General features: G+C 32.1%; 1 protein-coding gene and 1 non-coding gene across 2 annotated transcripts in view; one reads left to right on the top strand and one right to left on the bottom strand.

The window, feature by feature from the left end:
- The window catches only part of Smp_055220.2 (putative surface protein PspC), a gene marked incomplete at both ends in the record, with an annotated part of 44,955 nt that extends 33,651 nt beyond the window's left edge, over positions 1-11,304 (bottom strand). The window contains 3 exons of the mRNA XM_018797272.1: positions 1,686-1,787; positions 8,732-8,819; positions 11,284-11,304. Of these exons, the coding sequence (XP_018652330.1) occupies positions 1,686-1,787; positions 8,732-8,819; positions 11,284-11,304 (211 nt within the window). The remainder of the gene's footprint in view (positions 1-1,685; positions 1,788-8,731; positions 8,820-11,283) is intronic.
- Positions 1,351-1,417, top strand: Smp_tRNA_01639_Pseudo_TTG.1.1. Its single transcript has one exon. It is a non-coding gene (tRNA).
- Positions 11,305-26,872: the final 15,568 nt, after the last annotated feature.

Below are 26,872 nucleotides of genomic sequence, written 5' to 3'. Positions count from 1 at the left end.
AAACCTTGAGATTAAAATTGCTTCATATCTGTCTTTCTTAATGTACTATATCCTTATATACAACTTTTCTTTTATATATTACCATCACTAAATTAACTACTTCTATGAATCCGGTGTTCATCTTGTTGTGCTAACGAGGTATAGCAACTTGAACCGATGCATAAATGTGCCTGGTCCTACGTTGTAGCTGAGTGACTGACTGACGACTAAATCGTATGTTATTTTAAAGAAATGATTTCATCATTGCTTAAATGTGATATAATTAACAACACTTTTGAATTCATTTCATACGGTATTTCATTTACTCTCACAGAAAAAAAGAAAATTCATTCCTCAAAGCAATAGATTATAAAAATGCATTTACATTAACACAAAAAATTTTTATAATTTGAAATATTACCCAAATGCTTAGGAACTAATAAATTCCATTACCTTCACTAATATCCGAAAGGTTTATATTTCAGCTGACTTGAGTAATTTTTATGTAACCGTTAATGGAAGTAAATTTTTTTTTAGATATTAAATTGGTCGATAAGCAGTGTTTAAAGAACACAATCAATATAATAAACAAAATTACTTACCTATGCATAAACCCACACTTGTATGTCACATGTAACTAAATCGTTTACTCCAATAATAAATCCCTAAAATACACTTAACTGTCTAATAAACTGAAGAAAGTTTCTTTCTTATGAATGTATATATTTGTATACACGTGACCGTATATATATTGATGTATGTTTGTTTATACACATAGCAACAAATATCTATGCTCAGTAATTTAAACATCTTATCTAATTTGTGTAAAAACAAACAAACAAACAAACAACTCATTTGATGATTCCATTAAAGTTCGAAGAAAGTGTTATACAAATATTTGGAAATATAATGTACATGACTAAGTAACTATAGATAGTAGTATAGTTGAACATGTCAAAAAAAGTGACAGGATAAATGTGACTGAAATAATTGAGTAGTTTTATATACATCACTGATGTTATATATCATGTGAAAAAGTTATCAAGAAAATGAATTTAAAAATGGATTTATATTTTCATCAATAAATATATAGGTAATTGTAAGCAAAGATGGATAGTGGCTAGCAGTGTAATCCAGTTTGACGCGCGTTTCTTCCTATTTGGGACTCGTCAACTGGATGTACCTGCATCTCACAGTTGATATTCACTCTGGGACTCGAACCCGATACCTTTCGCAATACGCATAGTGTGCAAATATTCCAATTAGAGACTGACCAGTTACAGTTCTAAATATCAATGGGAAAATTCAAACAAACAATACTAAGTGAATTTAAACTTCACCCCATTACACAAGCAAGTGGCTATCAGGACTCAGTTGCTGAGTGGTTAACGCGATGGCGTTTGAAGCGAAAGGTACCGGGTTCGATTCCCAAAGTGAACATCAACTGTGAGATGCGGGTAAATCCAGTTGATGAGTCCCAAATAGGACGAAACGCGCGTCAAACTGGATTACACTGCCAGTAACCATCCATCTTTGCTTACAATGTTTGTGAATTTAGGCTGTATTGAGGCAATTCACACAGTATGCACATATGCCAATGAGAGACTGACTGACCGATTTCAATCCTAAACATCAATGTGAAGATTCAAACAAACATTACTAAGTGAATTTAAATATGGGTAATATTTATTAAACAAATGACTAACTTCGATTTCTTAAGCCAGTTTCTGGATTTAAATATGGTAAATATTTTTCTAGTAGACGAAGTCCTTCATCTTGATATCGATCATGAGTATACTCACAGTAAACTGAGGAATAAAAAAGGGAAAAAATGTAGATGTGTAACATTGAAATAAGAGGTATGTACTGATTAAAATAAAAAAATTGTAATATGACATTTTAATTTAATTCTAAGTATTAGTTATTTATTTAAACCTAGAATCAGTGTGTTTTTTTATTAATGGGACCTCCAGTTTTGAACTGTAGTTTATCTACTTAGTGTGATCAATTCTTAGGCAAATACTACGGTTCATATTTGGGTACACAAGTCTATGTGTGGTAAACAATTCACGTTAAATTATTGTCCCTTGCTTCAGCGATACGCATTCACAACGCCATTCAGACATGGGACCCTCAGGCTTTGTGATGGACAGACAGCTGAGTCTTTCAATTCCTGGTATTGTGTGACCAGCATTTATTAAGACTATTGATATTTTCCATACGCTTCATTTGGATGAACTCACGTGATCATAGTTTCTCGCTAGAACATTCAGAACTACCTCTCTAGTTTAATCACTAATGAGTAGATAGTTGTTATTAGCATGATGGAGTTGTGGAGATTGCTGAATGTACAGTTCATATACATGTGTTATATAAAATTGAGAGATTTGTGTTGACTTGATCAAGCTGACAAGAATTTTTTCCTCACAAATTGATCGTTTGATAACTGTTGACAAATATCAGAAATGATTTTCTAAGTTCTAAACAGAATTCACGACAGATAAAGTTAACTAATATCAGAGAAAAAACTCTCAGAACTATTGACAATCGATTTCGATTGTGTTTATCTCGATTAAAGTTGGTCATTTAAATCATATGACTCTATCCCCTTAGTTTTAAACAATAAGGTCTTCTGATTTTCGCTGATTTCTCAAATAATACTACCTTATGATGCAACGTCTTTAAAATTGTTATATTGAGATAGTGCGTGCCCTGTTAATATATATGAGTGATAAGACCGCCAATCAGAGAGCACTGAATTATCGATCAGAGCAATGATACACAAAAGCCGTATGAGCAGTCTTGAGTACTTATCAGTCCTGCTTCCTGCCTAGCCTAGCCAGATAAGTCCAGAACACCAATAACAGCCTCTTCAATATGAATCATTATTCTCAAACATACTGGGTTTATTTACCAACCAGACAGACTACATTTTACCATAAAATAGAAAATAATATTTGTACAAGATTTAAACAAATGTGGCTGTGAATACGGGGAATAGTAATTAATGGACTAGGGATAACTCAAGAATGGTAAATGGTATAATAATAGTTCATAGATCAAAACAAAGCTTATAATAAGAGAAATACGAATATGAATAGTTTAGTTAGTTAACAAATAAACAATAAGAATATATGTATAGTACTAGTCCAGGAATAGATTTCAACAGTTACCGTTCATTATTCTCATCGGAATATAACAAAAATATCATCAATGTTAGAGTTAAATACTCATTGCACAGAAAATTAAAAATTTTTTGTACTACTAATTACTAGTAAATCACATTCAAATTGAAGTTTAAAAAGGTGAACGTGATCATGAACTTTTATAGAAGGATTTCAACTAAGCAATATTTGCAGAAAGTAAATTTACTTTCAATTTTTTCATTAAGTGTATAAGCTCTAAAAGTAATTGTCAAATACATGACCATATCTTTTGAGACACTGACTTATAGAAAATGTAAATATAATAATATAACTAGGGTTCTTTTTAAGCAAAGATGTATAGTGGCTAGCAGTGGAATCCAGGACGCACGTTTCATCCTATTTGGGACTCGTCAGTACAGGCAAGTGGCTATCAGGACTCAGAAGCTAAGTGAATGTCACGATGGCGTTTGAAGTGAACGGTACTGGGTTCGAGTCTCAGAGTGAACATCAACTCTGAGATGCAGGTACATCCGTCTGACGAGTCCCAAATAGGACAAAACGTGCTTCATGGGTTCTACTGCTAGAAACTATCCATTTCTGCTTAGAACGCTTGTGAATTAAGGCAATATCAAGGCAGTACACACAGTATTCATATATGCCAATAAGAGACTGATTAATTGCAATCCTAAACATTAATGGGAAGATTCAAGTAAACAATACCGAGTGAATTTAAGGCTCTTTTTGTTTACTATTATTCTACTGCTAAAATAAACTCTAAATGTCAAAATGAATAGGTTATCGGTGATCTGATTTCTTAATTTGTTAAAAATCCTTGTTATTCTTTATAATGACTTATTTGTCAAATATATATTCTAAATGTTTTGGCAGAAAATTATTGCTACAAAGTGGGATTTCCTTAAAGTAACTAAAATAGAATACTGTTATTTTATATCGAATACTACATCCACTTGTCATATTTAGACAAATGAAAATAGTTTCAACCTAATCTGCATCTTAAGTGTTGATCATGGGAAAAAAGTATCACTATACATTGATTATGATATGAAAGTAATGATGTAATATGAACGAATACTTGTTCAGGAGGCTTGATTAAGTTTATATAACATCCATGTGTTTTAGTTTGTTCGACTGTAGTGAATGAGAACACAAGTGGGGACAATCGAATGTATTTAAACACAAAATTAATGTTTAGGATTGAAATCGTTCAGTCTCTTATTGGTATATATGCATACTGTGTGTATTGCCTCGATATTGTCTTAATTCACAAGCATTCTAAGCAGAAATGGATAGTGGCTAGTAGTGAAATCCAGTTCATTCCCTCAGTTTTATTTTGTTTATTTATCTTCATTTTATGCATGCTGTGACATATTCAACTCATATTACATAAAAATTGTACGTTCGTTTAAAGATTCATCAACCAGAGGCAATATACAGTAAGTGAAATTTCTTTTTACACCACTTACGAATACATACAATCTGCTACCTTAACACATTTTCAGTTTCACACCACATATCTCTTACAAACTAAAGTAAATACCTACTCTAAACATTGTTAACGGTGATTGGATGACCTATTTAGTATATAATTAACCACAGAACTATGTACTTATTTATATTCGATAGTTTTGATGTTTGATTATAATTCTTTGAAAACGCTTGAACCAGATTGCCAAGCGAAACGTTGAATTAACTTCAAATTCATTCACTGAGATTTTATGAATACATTCTTCTTTTTTAATTGCATCCAACTATTTTGAAAGCTTTAGATTTAAACTATACAGCTCAAAAACATTCTCTTGAACAATAAAATCTTTTCCATTACCTTAAAACCATGACTTTTTTAAAAATGAATTCTGTTCTTGTCATAAAATGACGATAACAACTACATAGTTGAACCACAACCCATGTTTACATCGCACTCTGAAGAAGAATAATAGATGGGATGAAAAAAAATCACACAGTATGATGCACAGACTTGAGATATACAGTATGTATCTTTTTCAGGCAACTAAATATAAAGTTAACAATTGTCTACGTAAGATAATGAATATCCGCTCAATGTCCGTTGTCTGGATACCATCAGCAACAGACTACTGTGGGAGAAAGCAAAACAGTTTCCAGATGAAGAGGAAATTAGAAAAAAACGATGGAAGTGAAAAGAACATACATTGCGAAAATCACCAAATTGCATTACAAAGCAAGCGTTCACTTGGAATCCTGAAGGGGAAAGAAAAAAGGGAAGACCAAAGAACACACTGAATCGAGAATTGGAAGCAGACATGAAAAGAATGAATAGCAACTGGAAAGAACTGGAAAGGATTGTCCAGGACAGATTTGTATGGAGAATGCTGGTTAGCGGCCTATGCTCCTCCATGAGGGGAGACAGGCGTAAGTATGTGAATAATATGATTACTAGATAAAATTAATTTTTTAAAATGTTGATTCATCATAAAAAAACATGTATTCCACTATTTACACAGTCGAAGAAGATTGATTACCAATTCATGAAGGTTGTTAGATATGATCCTTAGATACCTTATCACCTTGTTCGCTCTAAGATTATGAATATCAACCACATGTTTTAGTTAGTATACAGCCTAGTAACATCTTGTTTATTTTAGATCATAATCGTTCAGAATTAGCAACAAAACGTATCCTTCCAAAGAAAACATTCACACAAAAAAACTAAAAGCGTGTTCAATTCATGATTTATTATGTAATAAACTTTCTCTCTCCATTTCTTAAATCATCTGATGAATTATTTTATAATTATACTTCTTTTTAGATTTTCAAAGCATCTAAATTGAAGCATAGAGTTTCATTTTTTTTGTAACCAATGGAGTAGTATTAAAAGATCACGGACATAGTAACCAAAAATAAAACAATACTGTTCCATTAATCGAAGTTTAATTGAACTAACTATTGAACACTAGAATACATATTGTTTTTTGACCTTCCTAATTTAGTATTATATTCAATTACGAATCAATAAATGAAATTGTTTTTAAATAAAGTATTGAATAGGAAAACAAGTTGTTTAAATACTAGGGAGTTATTGATAACGATTTTTATTCCTCATATTCAAAACAGCTTTTTACGTGTTTCGTAGACCATGAGTCAATCAGAAAATTACCCCTCGAAGCTAGTCCCCAGTAAGCGCATGATTGTTATCAGAATGGGGATTTGTGGAGATTTTTGGGATCCAATACGTATCGGGTGTGAGATGGTTATTCCCCTCAGGCAGTAAATAAAGCGTTGCGCAATATCATGAATCGACCGAAGTTGGACATCAACGCCGTTGGACACCGAGCCAATGGTCTAGAGTTTACACTTTTGCGCTCGAGATCGAAGGCCCTGGTTTCGAGTTTTGCATATAGGATCGTGGGTGCACCTTGTTGAAGAGTCCGATACTAAAGTGAAATGGCCGTCCATTGATTCCAAATTCCCAATGGCGGTCTAGCTTAGATCGACTCATGAATTAAACCAATAAAATTACTACGATCTCCATAATCCTATTATGACATTAACCTATTTGGTAAATAGGACTGTTATCTAACAAGGATTGAACTTTATTAATGTATAGTATAATTTGATTTCGGTTGTCTAGTGACAATTTAATAACATTTCTTGATGTAAATTTAGTATAATTTGACACGAGGAAAATTTCGCTCTTCTTTTCTAACGACACTTTGATATACATTGTGATATTCAAAGGCTTTCAATATAAACTGACAAAGTCACCCTAAAGACTTTATTTAGCTGACAAGTTCGTGGCAATAAATGAGAATACACAAATTAGAGATAAATAACACATTTCTTAGACTAAATATAATCCAATCTGATAGTTTAACAACCTATTATTCTTTTCCAATGTAGTTTTAAGTTCTGAGTAATTGAATGAATGACAGATTGTAATGATTTAATCTTTCTTCATATCAAAATGGAAGTGAACTTTGACTGAGATCTATTTGTATCCTAAATTTAAGTTTATTCAGTGATGTAACGATAAATATATTCTACGATATTCAGGCTTTTAATGATACTAATCATTTGCAAAATAATTCCCTTGGTGTACTAGGAAGCATTAAACAATCACTTTGTCCTAGTATAAGATCATTTAACAGTGAACATACAATACTCAATCAGGCATTAAATCCATATGATGAACGCACACTACAGATTGAACCAATCTTCATAAAATCTTTTCAGTAAAGCTGTTTATTCAGTGGATTCCACTGCTAGCCATTGTCCATCTTTGCTTATAATGCTGTTTATTATTATGTTAATAAACATGTAAATGTTCACCTTCTTAACACATCAAATCTTCATTCATAAAATAGAAACTTAACTAATCAAAACAATAAAGTGAAATGAGTGGAATTAAAACATTTTCATCAACAACTGAACAATGTCTTATTGATCGATGTCATCTAAAACTTAGTATGAATATTACAGATTAAAGAAAAAAGTATTACATAACACTTATTGAATCTTGAACCCTAATTCATTTTATTCACTGTTGAATATATCAAAATTTGTTGAAACTTATTTCTATGTGTGTCAATTTGTAGTGAATGAGAACACGAGTGGGGACAGTCGGATGTATTCTAGCTCAACATTACAGAATATCTCACTAAAATTTGAGAACCATATAATGAACAGTTAATTTGCAAAATGACAATCTCTTGTCTCAATTTGACTGTTTCTTCTGCAAATATCCATCCATAGTCTCCGAATTATAATTGTTTATGTATTTCGTACAGATGTGTGCCGGTCCTGGTCTCTCCTTACGATCTTCTATTGAAATGCAATCAATGCCCGACCCCACCATATACTACTTATGTGGATATCAGTAACCGACATCACAAATTAACATATTTAAATGTTCTATATGATATCTGCAAACTTATTACATTACAGTGATACTAATCAATTTAATAATTTAAAAAGGCTCTGTTTGAACCCCTTCAATCTATTAGTCTTAATAATACTTTTTTTTGGTAAAAATATTTTGATTATCCTTTAAGCAAATATCATACACTGCGGGGGGAGGGGGGGAAACAGAGATCAAACCGAAGTTTAAGTAAATATTAAAAAGAAAAAGAACTAATTTGTTCACCACTATATGCAATCATATCTATGTTTATTATTTAATCATCACCAGCTCAGTGGTCCAGAGGATAAGCGCTCGCGCGCGAGAATGATATACCCTGGGTTCGAATGTCGCGAGGCGGGATCGTGAATGCGCACTGCTGATAAGTCTAACGGTAGGACGAAACGGCCGTCCAGTGCTTCCAGGTCCTCCATGGTGGTCTAGTTTCAATCGACTAATGGTTTCAACTATATAAGACTATACAATATATTAAAACTCCGCCTGTATCTCCTCCGAGGGCTACTGCCGGACCCAAGCCTGGGTAAAGGAGGAGGGTTGGTCATGGGGTTAGCAACACCATCTCGTAGAAAACCAACTCCCTAAAAAAACGCTAACCAGAAAAAAATTATCATGAGAACAAGTATATGATAAATTCTATCCATATTCTCTTAAATATTTATTAATATAAGTAATATATAAAATTGTAACTTACTATTCGCTGGTATACAAGCTGATTTATTTGATTTATTCAATGACATTTTAAATGATTTTGTTTTATTATTTAAAAATTGAAATTTGACCTTGAGTTTAATGTGTTTATTAAAAAAAAAATTCTCTTCTCACTTTGAAGATGATAATTCACCAAATTATTAATAATTAATCAATTTCCGGCAATATAGATTGAATGTTCAAAGTGAAATTCTTCATATTTAAACAAAACATTAAACTTTCTTTTTTTTTGAAAAATCAGTAACTTCAAAAGTAAATAGGCAAATTAATTTGTTTAAATGAAGTCAATAATTAAATGGCGTCAAATTTGAAACTATCTCCTCACCAAAGTTTCTTCTTTTTTTCCAAAAAAAAAAGATTATTTATTTGAATAAAAATAGTGAAGAAAACGTTAATTTATGAAGAAGAAGAAAAAAATATAAGTTGACGTTAGTAAACAAAAGTAAATTTGTAAACTGAAGTACTTCTCAGTAAGTTCCAATCTTGTACTCATGTATGAATGAGTCTATTTGTTTTTGTAAGTACATGTATGTCTGTATGTATATGTATATCGAACAATAATACTGAACCAATTAGTTTCTTTCATATACTCTTTAATTGGTATAACATCACATGATCCAGATTAGAAGATTTTTCTCATTTCAACTTTTTGGTTACACTATTAGTGCTTCTATTGATACCATTTTATGGAATTATGTGTCAGCACACATATACATATTGAATTTTACACGGATTCAATAATAAGCACACATGAATTCCTGAACGAGTGTAATAGTACATACGTACACACTCACACACACACACACTCTCATTCACAGGTTGAACACATGTAAACAAATCACATGATTATGAGATATTAATTGAAAATTTCTATATTCACCTTATCGTTTATAATAAGGGCGTTAACTGTTCATAATATTCACTGAAGTCTACCTGATTACTGCCATTATTTCTATCGTCACTATTGTTACTACGACTAATACTAAACACTAATACTCTTATTCTATATTATACATGTCTTTACCTGATTTCAATCATTACTTGTGGATTTTAATTAGACTTGAAATTTCATATTTTTCTTCATATTAAAACGAAATTAAACACACACACACACATACATACACATATGCAAAAGGAAAGCGGTGTCCTTTTAATTAGTTCATTGAAATTTTATAAGTTCCATAACGTAAAATATGATAGTAATAAAAAAGTACATTTTTTGGGTAGGTATTTTATATAGCGAATTGATATACATAATGTATATTGAGTTGAGAGAAAATACTGAGCTATGATATAGTAGATTGTTAACATAACAATAGAAACTATTATTACTCGATTGCTTCAATTACTGGTGTGGTGAGGTCTACTGATAACGACAGATAAAAGTAGTATGTATTACCAATCGAAAGTAAAGTGCCTGGAGGCAGAAGGCTTAGAAAATTGAAGCGAAAAGAAGGAGTATAGAGAGTTATTGATAAAGAAATGAAGGAACAACAAAGTCTGAGACAACTGATGAATTTTTTAAAAAATGAAGTATTTACTGTATGGTTTTCAGATTTTACTAATATATTCTGTAATTTTGTACTTAAATGTACTTAGTTGTTCACACTGGTGATATCGTTCCCTATGCTGCGTAGTAATCTTTATATACCCTACTCTACCTGTTATCGTTTGCGTAGCTGTACAAAATGTATGACCCAAAGCTGACTACATGAGATTTATGAAAATAGGGTTTTTTCCAAATAACTAGTGAAATAAACTTTCATGTAATTAGATTTGAGGTGTGTGATGGGTGACCATATTATGCACGTGAGCAAATGTGATTCGGTAAAACTCGATTTTGCAATAAAACCTGTTGCTTTAACATTAAGCTATTGGCTTAAATGGTATGTCAATTGGTTAGAAACAGCCTACAGGAAACATTTAGCCAAGGTTTCATAGTATTTGGTATTTGTAAGTGAGGTGTACTTGCAATCCTGAAGGGAATTATGTTTCATTTGGTATTTGAAACCACACCACCTAGCTACACACTATAAAACTTTTCCATTGAGCTATTTAATGACGCAGATTTAATCCACTAGTTACCATAAGATTACAGATGTTTTTACTGGCAAGTGTAAAATAGCAGGAAACATAGGTCCAAGGATTCCTGTAAACTAACTTCGACCATCATATATCTCAAAGTGGGGGACATGATGTCAAGTTACTTAGACTAGTGACTGCATGCCAACTTGATTGATAACATTCATCCGTATCAAAGGACTAGACAAATACGGTATTGGTTAGTACTCAGTGATCAATTACTTGATCTAACTAGCGGAATTTCAAACTTATTAAATAGGAGAATCAATTTCAACAGATTATTTTACTGAATAGGCTAATGGTCCAATAATACAGGTAATAAAGCTCACAAATTCAACATTTAAAAATGTATTTTCATACTAGATTTCAAAAGAACCTTAAATTACTATGGATACAATTTGCAGGAGTTTTATGCACAAGCAAACATATTGGATTGGCGGTTAGCCTACTTACCTTGTCAGCTCTAATCGGCATGATATCTTTCGTTAATAGAACTATTTATCTCGTCAAAGTATTTACCTTTTGAATGAAGCCACAATCTGAGATCGTCTTATTGAATTATTAAACCAATTTTTAAAGGGAATAAAATAGATCTGTGAATGAGTAATGCATATTTTAAGTGTAAGACATACTTCTATACAGTATGTACAACTTAATCAAAGGGTTCATCTTAAACGTTCAGAAAAACTAAAATTTGAGTCTTATAGCTTGAGCGATTTCAAGCTGCGTTCTATAATCCACAGGACACAAACATTTTCAAAGTCTTCAATGAACAACTTGACCATCACACAACTTATATCTAACGGCAACTGCCTTACTACCTCGTATAAACTTTTATCGTCATTCTACCACAAAGAACTTAAGTATACATTGAATGACGCTAAACTATATCTTAAATCAATCTCAGATGTGAGTTGCTTCACTGTGTGTTAACGTTAAACTTTATTGAATTGAGAAAAATATCTCATTATCATCAGAAACTTCTTCTTGGAGCAAAGATTTACTTATGTATACTATTGAATCTCTCGAAAGTAATTCAGGTAGACATTTTAAAATCTTCAAATCGTTTTATATAATTTGAAATATAAATTGAAATCATGGGTTAATTGGAGCTAGAACATCATGGAAAACCTGGAGGCACTGGACGGTTGTTTCATCCTTTAAATTTAGAACCTTCAAATTTATTTAGATTTATTTTAAGAATGAATACCTTTCAAGTTATATAAATGACATTTTATGATAAAAAAAACGTGTTTCTATCTTTAATTAGACTTAATTATGAATGATATTCTGTCGGTTTTATTTCAAAGATGTCAGTTGTTTAAATCTATGAAGAATCTTGTACTGTATTGACAAAAAGTAATGATCTTTTTGTAAGTTTGTTGATTGAAATTCTTCTTCTTTTCATAATGAAGAATATGTATATGGTAAGTGAATTGACATTTTACAGAACACAATACACTATTCTATAGTATGATAAATTTCTAACATCACAGTAGACATTATCAATATTCTAGTAGATAGTAGTTTCTTAGTTTACAGCTTAATTTTTAAATGATACTGCATGATAGAAATTATATATTGAAACCTGTGAAGCTCTAACTCCGCTTGTAGCTCTTCTAGAGTTACTGCCGTTCTCAAGCCCGGGTAAAGGAGGAGGGTTGGGCATGGGATCAGCGATCTCATCCCGTAAAAAACTAACTCGCTAAAAAACGCTAACCAGAAAAAATAATTCAAACTATTTAAACTCTGCCCTGGGAGTTGAAGGATGAATTATGAAGTCTCATGATGAAAGCCGAGTTCCTTCGGAAGTCACGAGGCCGATGACCCCTAAGAAGATCTAGAGATTGATCATTTTGTTAAAATGAACTTTAATTTACATAGTTTTACTTAGGAAGGCTTCAAATGAAAGGTTGCTAATGTACTTTTTTCTTTAGAAAAATCATAAAATGCATGTTACTTCTTTTAATCCTACTTTGGTGTGAGCTAGTTATATACACACAAGTAGTATATTACGATGGTCGGGCATTGAATGTATTTCAGTAGAAGATCGATAAGGAGAGTAAGGTAACGAAACGCAATTGATATGAAAATGCACGAACATTAATAATCGGAGAAAATGGACTGATAGTTGAAGAGGGAATGGTGAAGATTCAGACAATTGATTAATAGTTTGCAAATTAACTGTTTATTGTATGGTTGTCAGATTTTAGTGAGATAGTTTGTAATTTTCGTCATAAATATTCGATTGTCCTCACTCGTGTTCTTGTTCACTACAATACGACATTACATTTTACAGAATATTAAGAATTAAATTTAAATTTAGGAAATATGAGGCATAATAATATAGAAACTGGTTTATTTCATTCAATATTTATATATTCCAAGAATTTATAAAGGACATATAAATCATTTTGTTTTATCATTTCAGTGACTTTTCTGTAAACTTTTACAGCACTTAGTCGAAATATACAATAAATTGATTGCATTTATTTGTTGTAATTGTTGGATTAATTGAAGTAGTCATCAGAAATCTACGAATCTGAATTTCGTACCGGTTAGACACTTATCAGAAGAGTATATCCACTAAATACAAATAACCAAAACTTTGAACGGGATTTAAACTTACTTCACTCAGTGTCACAATCAAAAATATCATCGCTGAATTATTTTAGTTATTGATGATTGACTAAGATAAACCTCTGGTTTACTAGGGTTCTTGATACTTATGTGACTACCTTTCTGGATGAAGGGATTTTATTTGTAGTATCAGTTGATATGTCAAGCCCATTTACCCTTATACTACTAGCTTCTGGACAAGCCAATTTACCTATCCATCTTGAGTTATGTTTTGACCTTGTTAATTATTCACTTATTGACCCTGACTATTTTTATATGACCGTATTTGTGTGTACACTTTTTATCTTATTCATCACATGTCTGTAACTTATTCTTATCTGACTATAGATATTGAATAACGCTTGGTTAAAGCGAGTTGGCTTATCCGTCATCTGCGATGCATGTCATTTTTGCTTGCTTGCTGATATTCGCTCATGTGCTTATAACTTTCTGGTCTGCGTCATTTGACAATAAACTGTAGTTGCCGCTTCTCTTTGCCTTCTGATTTTATGCACCGTTAAGATTGATATTATAACGGTTACCAAGGTGAACGATTAACGAAGCACGGCACTACATGTTTTGAAGATTTAAAAGCCTAAAAATCAGAATTTTAATTCATTACTCCCTTACAAGTTATAAATCTGAATTGTTCAAGTTGTAGATAAGAATTTCTACTTCCATTAATGGATTCTTTTGTTTTAATTTATAGATTCAGTACGTATTGTCTGTCAAAAAAAATGCAATTTTTATGCATCAAGATATTTGTGATTCGGTCGATATCTTTTCGAAATGAATTGACTGTCGTTATCATCTTAATATGTTCATACTTTTGCTTAAAAAAATATATAAAATATTTTGGCACAGAAATTAGCTGAAAGGCTAGAAACTATAAAGATGATTGTATTGCTATTTTAAATTTAATCTTAATTAATATGCGGTATGGAACCCATTTGAAATTAGGATGGCTTAAATAGGTGATTTATCAATATATGGAACAATTTAATAATTTGTGCCAACTATCTTACTAGAAATGAGCGTGCAACTTTTTGATCAATAACTTGTTTCAAATCTCCAACTTCAATGTAGCACAATACTGAAGAGTCACGTATCAGAGGGAAACCATAATTCTGTGTTTCATTATTTTCATTTGTTTCTCAACTGATGTAATTTTATAAAGAGATTCATCTTCAACGTAATAATATCAGAAATATCTTAGTTAAATGATATTACGAATAGCATTTTCAAACTTTCGATTGTATGAAATAGTACTTTGAAAACGAGGAGTAATGGATCAACGTGAATGCTTGACATTGGTGCATATATATAGAAGCTCACATAAAATTGAGTTTGGTTACATCTAATTTGTCTGAGCCCTTTTCGTTACTTATTTTACGGACAGTCATTCCCTACACACGTCACACGATCCACACCAACCACACGACCTATCTATACTATTGTACCCTTTATATGTACGCTTGAGCATTGCTTACTGCCAACGCATGTATTCATTCTGCTAGCCTTACGATTAATCGCTTAATTTATTCGATGATACATTTGTACGTATATGTACATATATGTTCACTGTTCTGTACTCGCTTAATCACTGACTCGATCAATTGATCTTTCTCTCACTCGCCTGCTTAACGACACTACTCTTTCATCCTTGCTTAACGTGCCTGTAATTTTGGATATCTGTGTGTGGTCTAATAATAAACACAATCAACCCTTCGTATTCGCCTTCTGATTTATACACCGTTGGGGCGTTATCGAGTAGCGGTTATCAGGACGAACAATATACGGAGTTTAAGGATAATATCGAATATAGACCACTACACATCTAATGTTTCATCATGCTTAAGAATTAAAATTACATAAACCTTCTTATACTCTGTTGACTTCTAGTAGATCGCTTAAACAACGAAATACTCAACAGTAATTAAATGATGGACGTTCTCTTACTATGAAGTTCCAAACTAAACATAATATGAATGAAAAGCAATTATCTATCTTTTTTTTTAGTAAAAGAGCATCTTTATCAATCATCCTTTTAAGAGATAACTAATATATATATGGATCTGTATGTGTTAATCAATCATTTTATGTTATTTATCTAATGATATATTAACAAGTATATGAAAACCTTTGAAAGAATTTTCATTGTTACTATAAATGGAATACATTCATTCTATAAAGTGTCATTTATACATATTTCTAGATGTACAACAAAGAACTTGATTTGAATCTTGTTGAAATGTACAACTTCATAAACTAGTGTTATGACATTTGTTGTATTTACTGTATTATTTTATTGAGGTATTTTATTCAATGAAGTTATTATGATTACCTATTGACGTAAAAGTTATAATATTTATTCAGACAAAGTACCATAATGAATAGAACTGTTTGGTTACTATCTTCTACCTATTGATTTGTGAAGTTTTCATTGATGAAACCTTTCGCTGAATAAATTTATATATAGGTCTATTGGATAATAATTTATTACTCAGTTTTATTTATTATTATGCTTAACAACAGTGTTTCAAATTAACGAGTTCGAATTTTAATGTTAATGATTGTTCAACTTCGTGGATTGGTTGAAGTTAGACATCAACACTGTTAGATGCCGTCCAGCTCAGTAGTCTAGTGGTTAAGCGCTCGCGCGCGAGACTGGTAGGTCCTAGGTTCGAATCTCACGAGGTGGGATCGTGGATGCGCACTGCTGAGGGGCCCCATACTACGACGAAACGGCCGTCCAGTGCTTGCAGGTTTTCCATGGTGTTCTAGCTTCAATTGACTCATAATTTCAACTATATAACGTTAAATAGTAAAGTGTTTTTAGTATTGAACCTAATGAGACGTCTATCAGGTACTTTTATTATGACGTTATATGTTCTGTTCTAGATAGTAGTGTTATTTAGCAAGCATATCATCTTTCTGTAGCCCATTTTTGCTTAATCATTAAGTTCAAATAATTTGTAAAATTAACAATTATTCATAGGTGTTCTGAATAAATGATTTGTATCAAATATTAATACTACCACCATTCCTATTACTCCTACTGCGATGTGCGCTAATTATGCGGACAGATAGAAGTAATATGTAGCAGGAATTTGAAGTAGAATAGTTGACATCAGAAGAGCGAAACAAAGAAAAGAACAGGGAAAATGAGGAGAAATCGAAATAATGATACGATCGAAAGAATGATGAAGTATGTAAAAGATAACTGAAGGAACACATGAGAATGATGTATTCGACGTATTATTTTCATATTTTACGAATATACTGTATGATTTCTGTAACTTTTGAATGTCTTGGTCGATAAAATTCATATCTTAAGTCTAACAATAACATTAAAACAGTAGGTATAGTTTTAACTTCAGTTAGACTTTTTTGACATTTGCTCATTACTTTCTCAATACGTAGTGATTCATAGCTCTATTATACCGTCATTTTCACAGAACATATGAAAACCATTCTGTACTACTATGATTTCATCCATTTGAAGCTTAAGAAATTCATCGAAAATTCTTTCAAGCCTCTTCAGACAAAATTTTATTTTATATCTTACTGCAACTAATAGTCTGATTTAAATTGTGTAGTTTTTCTGCCGATTTATAATGGCTAAGCGTTAAAACAAATTATATGCTAATGTCCTTATTCAAAAGGTTTTTATGACCAGTTGATAGTATTTATTTCCTATCAGTCAATGTTAACCACTGTAATTAATAATTCAATATTAGGCTATAGTGTGTTAGAGGTCAGTTGAGCAAAGTTATAACATATGACATTAATTAGGAACTAAAATCTGTAATATTATTCACTGGAGTATATTTCCGCATGGAATATTCAGTTATTAAGAGGACATGAAGTTTGCTTAGTGTTATATCCCGTGGAGATTTATGAATGGTAACTTTGAGGACTATTTGCGGATCAATACGATACGTATATTTTCTATTATATAATTGTTAAGTAACTTAACTATTCACATCCATGTTCCTTTTATTATGAGTTTTATTTTGACCTATAGACTATTATGATACGATTTACCATCCATGAGTTATCCCCAGTCTATCAATTACTGTTTCCCCTATTCACAGCCACATTTGGCTAAATCTTGTACAAATGTTATTTTCTATTTTATGGTACGATGTGGTCTGTCTGGTTGGTATATAACCCCAGTATGTTTGAGAATAATGATTTACATTGCAGAGGCTGTTATTGGTGTTCTAGACTTAACTGGCTGGGCTAGGCAGAAAGCAGAACTGATAAGTACTCAAGACTGCTCATACGGCTTTTGTGTATCGTTGGGCTATCAATAAATTCACTGCTCTCCAATTGGCGGGATTCAGCACGTTCATATATTTAGCAGGGCACTCACCCATTCGATATAACACTCAGGACAACGCATCATGGAGTCTAGTTACATAACCTTTTCATATGATGTCATCAATAGTTTATTTGTTAGTAATATTTACAAATTAACAACTACAATTGTAGTAAACATAGTTGTTTAAATATTTTGAGTAGTTAGAAAAGAAAATAACTACAGTTGGTAACAAGGAATGATGGAATGTAGAAGTGCTTGCGTGTTGGAACTTAGTGTTATGTTAAATCAATGAAAAATATCAATATATATTAACAATAAAAATAGATCATCTGACAGTAGCAAATTCATAGGGAATCCTTTTTGTAATTAGTGTAAAACCCCGTTTTTCTAGCTACTTAAACGCAGTCGACACAATTTGATGAGTAGAGAGACGTAGAATGAATTCTAAATATGATAAACAGTTCTAATTAAAACGTTGATTAGTCTCAATTTTTCTGCATAGTAGCATACATAGTATTTTTAGAATTAGGAGTTGATATAAGATCAACAGTATATTTTGATCTTATTTCAAGTTACTAAAGTTACAAATGACTCTGCTATTGACAAATGATTGTGAACTGAAAAACTATCCTGTGAAATGGTTCTGCTTACAGCAATTAGTAATTTATCACAATATCAATATTTAGACTGACAAACGGTGTTATCTTATCAAAACGAAGATTAATGAGTGTGCTCACAACCTCACGCACAATGTCCTTCGAAGCAGGTCACATTATAATTATAATTTATGAATGTTAAATAAAATACGAATGGAACTCCACAGTATTCAGTCTAACATATATATGACCTATTGAGCCAAACTAACCAAAACTCTTTGTTGTCAAAGAAAGATAACTCTTAGTAATATTTATAAACTCATTTTCGATATTAACAGAAATCTGTTTCGTTGGGTAATTAACTTTACGGAAGAAATAAATCATCATTTAAAGTGAAATACAGTCCTTGAAAATGTTTCGTCATTCGATGTTCAACGTTAATATGCTTTGTATAAGGTTTATAGAAAGGGAACTGATAATGTTCACTTGATTTGATTTTTCTCACACTGGTACTAAAAAATTTATCTTTCTAGCTTTGATTTACACGGATTTTAATCAACCTTCAAAATCATTCTAACATAACTTTATAATAAGTAGAATGTTGCTTACAAAATCTTTTGTAATGTTCATTACAATCATTAACCTAACAATCACAATCCCATACGAAATGACCGTCCAGTGCTTCCATGATTTCAGTGGTGGTCTAATATTGATCTATTCATGATTGCAATCAAAACCTCAACAATCTCCACTACTCCATGCTGATAATTACCACGTGTTCACTTAGGAATAGTTTTGAGAGGTTATCCTCCTAGTTTCAGTGAGAAGTCGTGATCAGTGGAGCTAATCTTTATAGAGTGTGAGACAGTTACCCACCAAAAACAACTGAAGATGTTTACATAGTTTCCTGGATTGGTTAGAGTTAGACATTAACACAGTTAGATACCAGCTCAGTGGTCATATCTAATTCTACGTACGGGATCGTGGATGTGCATTGTTGAGTTGTCTCATACTAGAACAAAAAGGTAATCCAGTACTTCCAACTTTTCCAATATTGTTCTAACAATTATCAATTCATGATCTCAATCAACCAAAAACATTGTAATATCAAAAAAAAATATCATTGACCGAATTTTTGACCATACGGCTTAATCTAGTTAAACAAATAAACACATGAATCTTTCATATTTCAATAAATATCGAATTCAATAAAGATTTATTAATAATAAATTGACAAATCGATTATTATTTCATTCTAACTGAATTCCTTTTTGAAATAGTTTTTTTCTAAAATAAAAATACAAAAAAATAAATGAGAATATTTGTTTGTTTCCAAGTTGATATATTTTTTTTATGCTGCTTATTCAAATGTAACAAATTATGAGATGGTGGAGAAGATTTGTAGCTTAGGTAGATGGTTTTATTAATGGGGTTTTGTTCTTTGAGCTGGATGGTTCAGTTCAGCTCAGAGAACAAAACTTCATCAAAAGTAACAAATTGTTAGTATCCATATGAGTGTACTTTAATTGCTGAGTAATTTTGTGTATAACCTTATTTTTTTAAAAATTTTTTTGTTTGTCAATAAATCAATATTATAAAATGTATGTTTAATAATGAAAGTTATCTACTAACATTGTTTCATTTATTATTGATGTAAAAATAATAAAAGTAACATTCAGAATAATGTACATTTTAATATGAGTAGTATTGTAGTTGTAGCATCAATGGGAAGATTCAAATAAAACAATACTAAGTGAATTTAAACTTCACCCCATTGCATAAGCAAGTGGCTATCAGGACTCAGTGGCCGAGTGGATAACGCGATGGCGTTTGAGGCGAACGGTATTGGGTTCAAGTTCAAGAGTGAACATCAACTCTGAGATGTAGATACACACAGCTGACTCGTCCTAAATAGGACGAAACGCGCGTCCTGGATTTCACTGCTAGCCACTATCCATCTTTGCTTACAATGCTTGTGAATTAAGGCTATATCGAGGCAATACGCACAGTATGCACATATGCCAATGAGAGACTGACTGACCAATTTCAATCCTAAACATCAATGGGAAGATTCAAACAATCAATAATAAGTGAATTTAGCAATGTAGATAGTTTTCATCATTAATGAAAAGCTAATATTCTAAAGTGTTTAAACCCATATCATAATCTAAGATAAACACTAGTGAAAAAGTTATAGACCAGAACGAATAAAATATTTAATAATTGGCAAAGCAAGATAATATACTTGACGCTATTACGAGTTCACCTTACTCGGTAAATGGAACGTAGGTCAATGACATAGTAACACAATAGGCTACTGTAATCCGTTGTCTCCGGCCCTGCTAACTGGATCAAGAAGTCTTGATGAGGTGTAGAGAATGTATTCTACAAGCATCCAGAAAATACGAGGTCACTAAGCACACAAATCAAGCTTATTTATACAATGTTAGAAACACCCTTGGGAGAGCCACAAAATAGCGTACTAAAGAAATCTGTCAACCAATGATAGTCAGAGAATTCCGAGTGAAAAATGCAAGGTGTAGGTCAACTAAGGGTTTCTTGGCGTGTAAAAATAAAATTACAAAATTAGGTACTTTTCCAAATGAGTTCTGGGGACATAACGTTCTCAACACAAAGGGAAGTATCCCTACAACTGGTGAACACATGGAACTCAAATCAACTGTCAACCAATATCAATGTTAGAATCTTCAATACAAATTTCAAGACAGTTCTACTATATGGAGCTGAAACTTGCAGAGATACTACAACCATGAACAAAAATGGTACAAGTATTTATAAACAATTGTCTACTCAAGATAGCCCAGATCCGTCTGCTGAATACTATCAGGACCAACTTACTGTGAGAGAGGACAAACCAGCTTCGAGCTAATAAGGAAATTAGGTATTTTATTGCGGAAATCATTAGACTGCATCACGAGGTAAGCGCTAAGTTGGAATCCTGAAGGGTAAAGGGAAAGAGGAAGACCAAGGAACACATTGCGTCGAGAATTTAAGACAGACATCGGAAGAATAGCAGTCAGTAACAAGTGGAAAGGATTGCTGAGAACTGAGTTGGATGGAGAATGCTGATGGGAGGCCTATGCACCTCCAAGAGAAGTTAAGTGTCGTAATTAATCATCGCTCTATTGAAATTTCATTTCAGTAGTATTTGGAACAAACTTTACTTTTAACCAAGGCAAGAATAACATGTATAGCAGAACATAAAAAATCGATTTATTTCGTAGATTCTTGCCAACTGCTTAAAACCTAGAAACATTAGTCTTAACTATATACAACCAAAGTACACGCTTTGTATCCTACTAATGGAGAATTAAAGAATAGTGACAACAGTTTTAGAGGAATTATTACTGTCTGCTCAACAAAGATTGATTATCAATTTGATCATCTTTAGATGATATTTGTTATGAGTCGATAAAATCCTTAGCACCGCTGGAACCTCACAACAAATAATTCTTTCTGTTGCAAAAGTTTATCGAAGACGCTCAACTATGATTCCGTCAAACCTCAAACAACGGACATTTAGCTTAACCATCAAACCGATTAGTTTGGATCCAATGATATATATTTCCAGCTTGAATATAGTATACCCCAATGATCGTACAATACTGCTAGTGACAAATATTTAACTCTTGACATATCTAGATTATACTAGTGATACCTATTTATTGGCACTTCAGAAACTCAATAAAACTTAACTGACTGTAGGAAAATGCTATACTTGTTATTTTTGGTGGGATTTTATGGCGGTTATTTTAATTTTTGAGTAGTATGTTTCATAGATTAGCCTATATTGTAGTATCTTTAGAAACTAATGATAACTAGAAACATTACACTACCATTCAATAGATACCTTTTGAATAGAATCAATTATTTAACCGTTATTTTAACTCAATACTTTTCATGAAACGCTACTTAAGGTCATATTGTTTATTTAGAATATTTCGGATTATAAATTACTGTTTTTTTTCTAGAATTGTCTGTACCCTTTTATGAAAAACAAACAAACAAACAACATTATCATGCATTGAAATATAATCGATTCAATTATCTATATCATCTTTAATAAAGAGTATACCCATGAGAGTTATCCTTTTGTTTTATTATATTAATTAGTACAGTACTTACTTTTTAAAGTTCCATAGATTATCTCATTTATGTACTAGATTCATTGATTTAAATTATGGTAGTGTAAACATATTGCAGTGAACGAAACACTAGTTGGGGACAATCGAATGTATGTAAACACAAATTACAGACTATCTCACTAAATTCTGATAACCATACAGTAAACAGTTAATTTGCAAAATAGCAATCAATTGTCTAAATCTTCACTGTTCCTTCTGTAAATATCAATCCATCTTCTCTCTAATTTCATTGTTTGTGTATTTTCTTACTAATTGCGCTTCATTTCAGTTCTTTTCTTATCGGTCTTCTGCCAAAATACATTCTATATCTGACCATCACCATATACTACTTATATGGACCACACCACAATATGATGAACTGATTAAATTTCATAGTAAATGAGACCTGGATGTATTTGCTAAAGAGGTATCCTACAGATATGAGTACAAAATATAAGAACTTTTGTCTTGATTTGACTGAATAGTTTCACAGTAATTAGGCACCAAGTTGATGTGAGACATTAAAGAGAAAGAATGTATCTGTAAAAACTCAGCAAATATGAGTGCAGTATGAAAATAGCGTAATGTGTATAATTATTGATTTTTAATTGTATCAGAGTTGATTAAAATTTAGTTAATCGGTTACAGCAACGTATTATTATCATTAGCTTTATTTTTGGTACAATATAGAATTCCCCGCATAAAGTTTTTCAACAAGTTTCTGTTTCTTACTTCTTCATCGATCCTGACGATAAATATTGAGTGATAACCAGTTAGAAGTTAGTAGTCCAGTCAGTCTACATCTAAATAATGTGCTTTCTTTACACTGCATATTGACAATAACCACGATATCTCTGACTGGGCCTTTTGTATCTTGTACACTTTACAGAAACTCACCTAAATAGGCTATGTGATCAATAGTCATAATGATGTAATAAAACAAACAAAATTAGATAACTTGTTGAAATATCTAGATGATAGGAACAGGTAGCCCAGATGTTTAAGCAAGCCGCCAATCAATGAAGGGAACAACATTTCGGATTGAATTCAAATTCTATGTAAGAACAATATCAATGTACAAATCAATAAATTGATTTTATTAATAACTGTCTTTAATGTTTGTTTAAAAGTTTCAAGAGTTTTCGAATATAATTTTTAAACATAGTTATGAATTGGAATTCTAAAGCTTTCTTATTTTTTTAAAGTGCAAGAAATAGTTATTGTATGAGTTTTTGGAGTGAAAACAAACCTACCTCTTTTAGACATTCACTTTACATCATCTTTCATTGATAGTCATGTTTTGAATTTACTATAGAAGTTATTGTTGAGGTGGTCCAGAAAACTGCTCGAAAAAAATGCCGAGAATGCTTTGAAAACTCTGAGGAACACCTTGTCCAATCAGCATTCATCAGAAGTTTTGTCAGAAACATCTAGGAAGTGAAAGTCACGTGCCGCGTTTCTGATTGGATGATTGCCTATACTGTTACTATGTTTAGTAGTGTTTCAGAATTTTCCGGTACCTCAAGGCCATCTAAATTGCTATAACTGCCCTTAGATTTTATGTACATAAAAGACTTTGGAGTAAAGCGTTTCTTCCACATTTCGCTCCTCCTTTCTCATATTCAGTTTACTGTGTTGATTTAGCCTGGGGGTTACTAGAAGATCTTACTTACTTACTTACTTACGCCTGTTACTCCCAATGGAGCATAGGCCGCCGACCAGCATTCTCCAACCCACTCTGTCCTAGGCTTTCTTTTCTAGTTCCAACTTTTGTTCATTTTTCTCATATCTGTCTCTATTTCTCGGCGTAATGTGTTCTTTGGTCTTCCTCTTCTCCTTTGACCTTCAGGATTCTATGTGAGGGATTGTCTTGTGACACAGTTACTAGAAGATCTTAGGAAACTGAATCTAAAGTTCATTGAGAGGATTTATTAGGTATCATTTGAAATTAGATGATGACAGTTCGCTATTGTTTTAGCACGGAGAGAATATTGTTTATTAAATCCAATATTAATAGATTATTAACATACATTTACAAATCTTACTTCTAGGTGAAACATCTAGGATCCTGTCATACTAAGTTTGATGTCTGCTTAAATATTTAGGCTCTAATTTGACAGCAAGTGAACGAACGAATGAACGTGTAGCGAATTACTAAGGCTGATATCTGCTGATCAAGCCACAGATATTATTCTAATTTGATAAATCAATGTCTAACGGAGCTTCTGTACTTTTATCCACTATCATAATTTTCTTCTCGAGTTCTTATGTAGTTAGTGACTCATTTTAAAGGTAATTGATATAAGTATAATTTATACACTATCATTTCAGAGCTGTTATCATTTATTAACTTAATCAGATTCTACCTTCAGTTGGTTGTTTCACCTCTAAATAAATGCTGACTACTGGTAAGTAGTATATTGCAGAAAAATATGTTGGATAGAAATAGGTTTCGGTACTAACTGGTGAAAAGCGGAAACCATATCGACAATTATTTATTGTGAGATATTGTGTGCTCCATGGTTTCTTCTACTTTTTGTCATGAACATGTAATTACAACTAATGGTCAAATTTGTAAAATTCTCATTTCGTCCACACATTTCATGATTTACACCTTCTGATTTACACATGTCACACATCCGAATTTAACAATTTTCATAACTTGTACATAACATTTTGCAAATATGTTTGCTGTATGAGATATGTTTTTATGAACAGGGTTTGTACCAAGGATTCTTGAGAAATGAGATATTATGAAATAGCATAAAGTATTTGGCAGTTGTACTATCTGTTTTAGTATTTCTTGGGATCACACATCTCACTGTTTATGTGTCTACAGTGTAATTATGATGGACTCAGTTAACTGGTAATTCATAGATTACGCAGAATAGCTCAGAGAATATTCTATTTCGTCAAAGTGCCATCTGTTTCTTTTCAAAGCATCTTATGATGACATGAAAGCCAAAGGTAAATTACTTCGACTTCGGACATTTCTTATTTATAAGTTTGAATTCATATTGTATAATAGTTATTTCGATATTAATAATTCCATTATCCTGGCCATCTTAAATCCATATGCTATAATTTGAAAATTAGTATTTGCCTTAGGCTTGGTTATTGTTTTTATCATTAATTCAGACATGTCACAGTGGAACATGCTGACATTTTTCTGCGAAGAATATTCTTTGTTTACAAATTTCTATTTATGCTACTTGCAAGTAGTTAAAAATTGACGAGTAAATAATGAAGAACTATTACCATCGGCACAAATGAATATTTTACTCCTAACCGGTAAGGTTACTTGTGAGTTTTACATATTTTAAGTTTATAAAGATGTGACTACATTTCATTTTTTAAAATAAGTATAGGCAGTAAAGCAGGTATTATCGATGGGAACTAATAATGATTATGCAGTATAGCGACGTGATTGAGGTTAGGAATCTAAAGCGACGGAAATTCAAAGAAACCTTTGAAGATAAGTAACTGCAAACATGTCATCAAAACTGACTGGATAAATACCTGTGGAGTATTTTTAAGATGATTTATTCTAATTAAAGTATCTGTTGATAATGTTATTTGGAACATAATGAAATTTCTTTCATTTGTTTGACTTATTCATTAGGGATGAACCAACACTTAATAGCAAACTTAACATTTAGTACATACCACATTGATTTACATATAAGTTCAATATGAAGAAACATTAGGTTAAAAGTGCAAAAGTTATAACGTATTCACATTTTGTGGTCTAAATAGGTATTTTGATCCAAGAAACGTCAGTGTCACAAATACGATTTTCAACACAAACTTACATACTTACGCCTGTTACTCCCAATGGAGCATAGGCCGCCGACCACCATTCTCCAACACACTCTGTCCTCGCCCTTCCTTTCTAGTTCTATCCAACTTTTGTTCATTTTTCTTATGTCTGTCTCCATTTCTCGGTGTAATGTGTTCTCTGGTCTTCCTCTTTTTCTTTGGCCTTCAGGATTTCATGTAAGGGCTTGTCTTGTGACTCAGTTGGGTGATTTCCTTAATGTGTGTCCTATCCACTTCCACCGCCTCTTCCTGATTTCTTTCTCCGCTCGAATCTGGTTTGTTGTCTCCCGCAGTAGGTTGTTGTTGATAGTGTCTGGCCAACGTATCCGAAATATTTTGCATAGACAACTGTTAATAAACACTTGTATCTTCTGGATGGTGGCCTTCGTTCTTCTCCACGTTTCCGCCCCATACAGTAGAACTGTCTTGACATTCGTATTGAAGATTGTGACTTTTGTGTTGGTTGACAATTGTTTTGAGTTCCAGATGTTCTTCATCTGTAAATATGCTGCTCTTGCTTTGTCGATATGTAAAGG

The sequence above is a fragment of the Schistosoma mansoni genome, chromosome 4, assembly GCF_000237925.1.
Source record: "Schistosoma mansoni strain Puerto Rico chromosome 4, complete genome".
In the NCBI taxonomy this organism is placed as follows: domain Eukaryota; kingdom Metazoa; phylum Platyhelminthes; class Trematoda; order Strigeidida; family Schistosomatidae; genus Schistosoma; species Schistosoma mansoni.
This window is presented reverse-complemented; position numbering and strand designations above follow the sequence as displayed.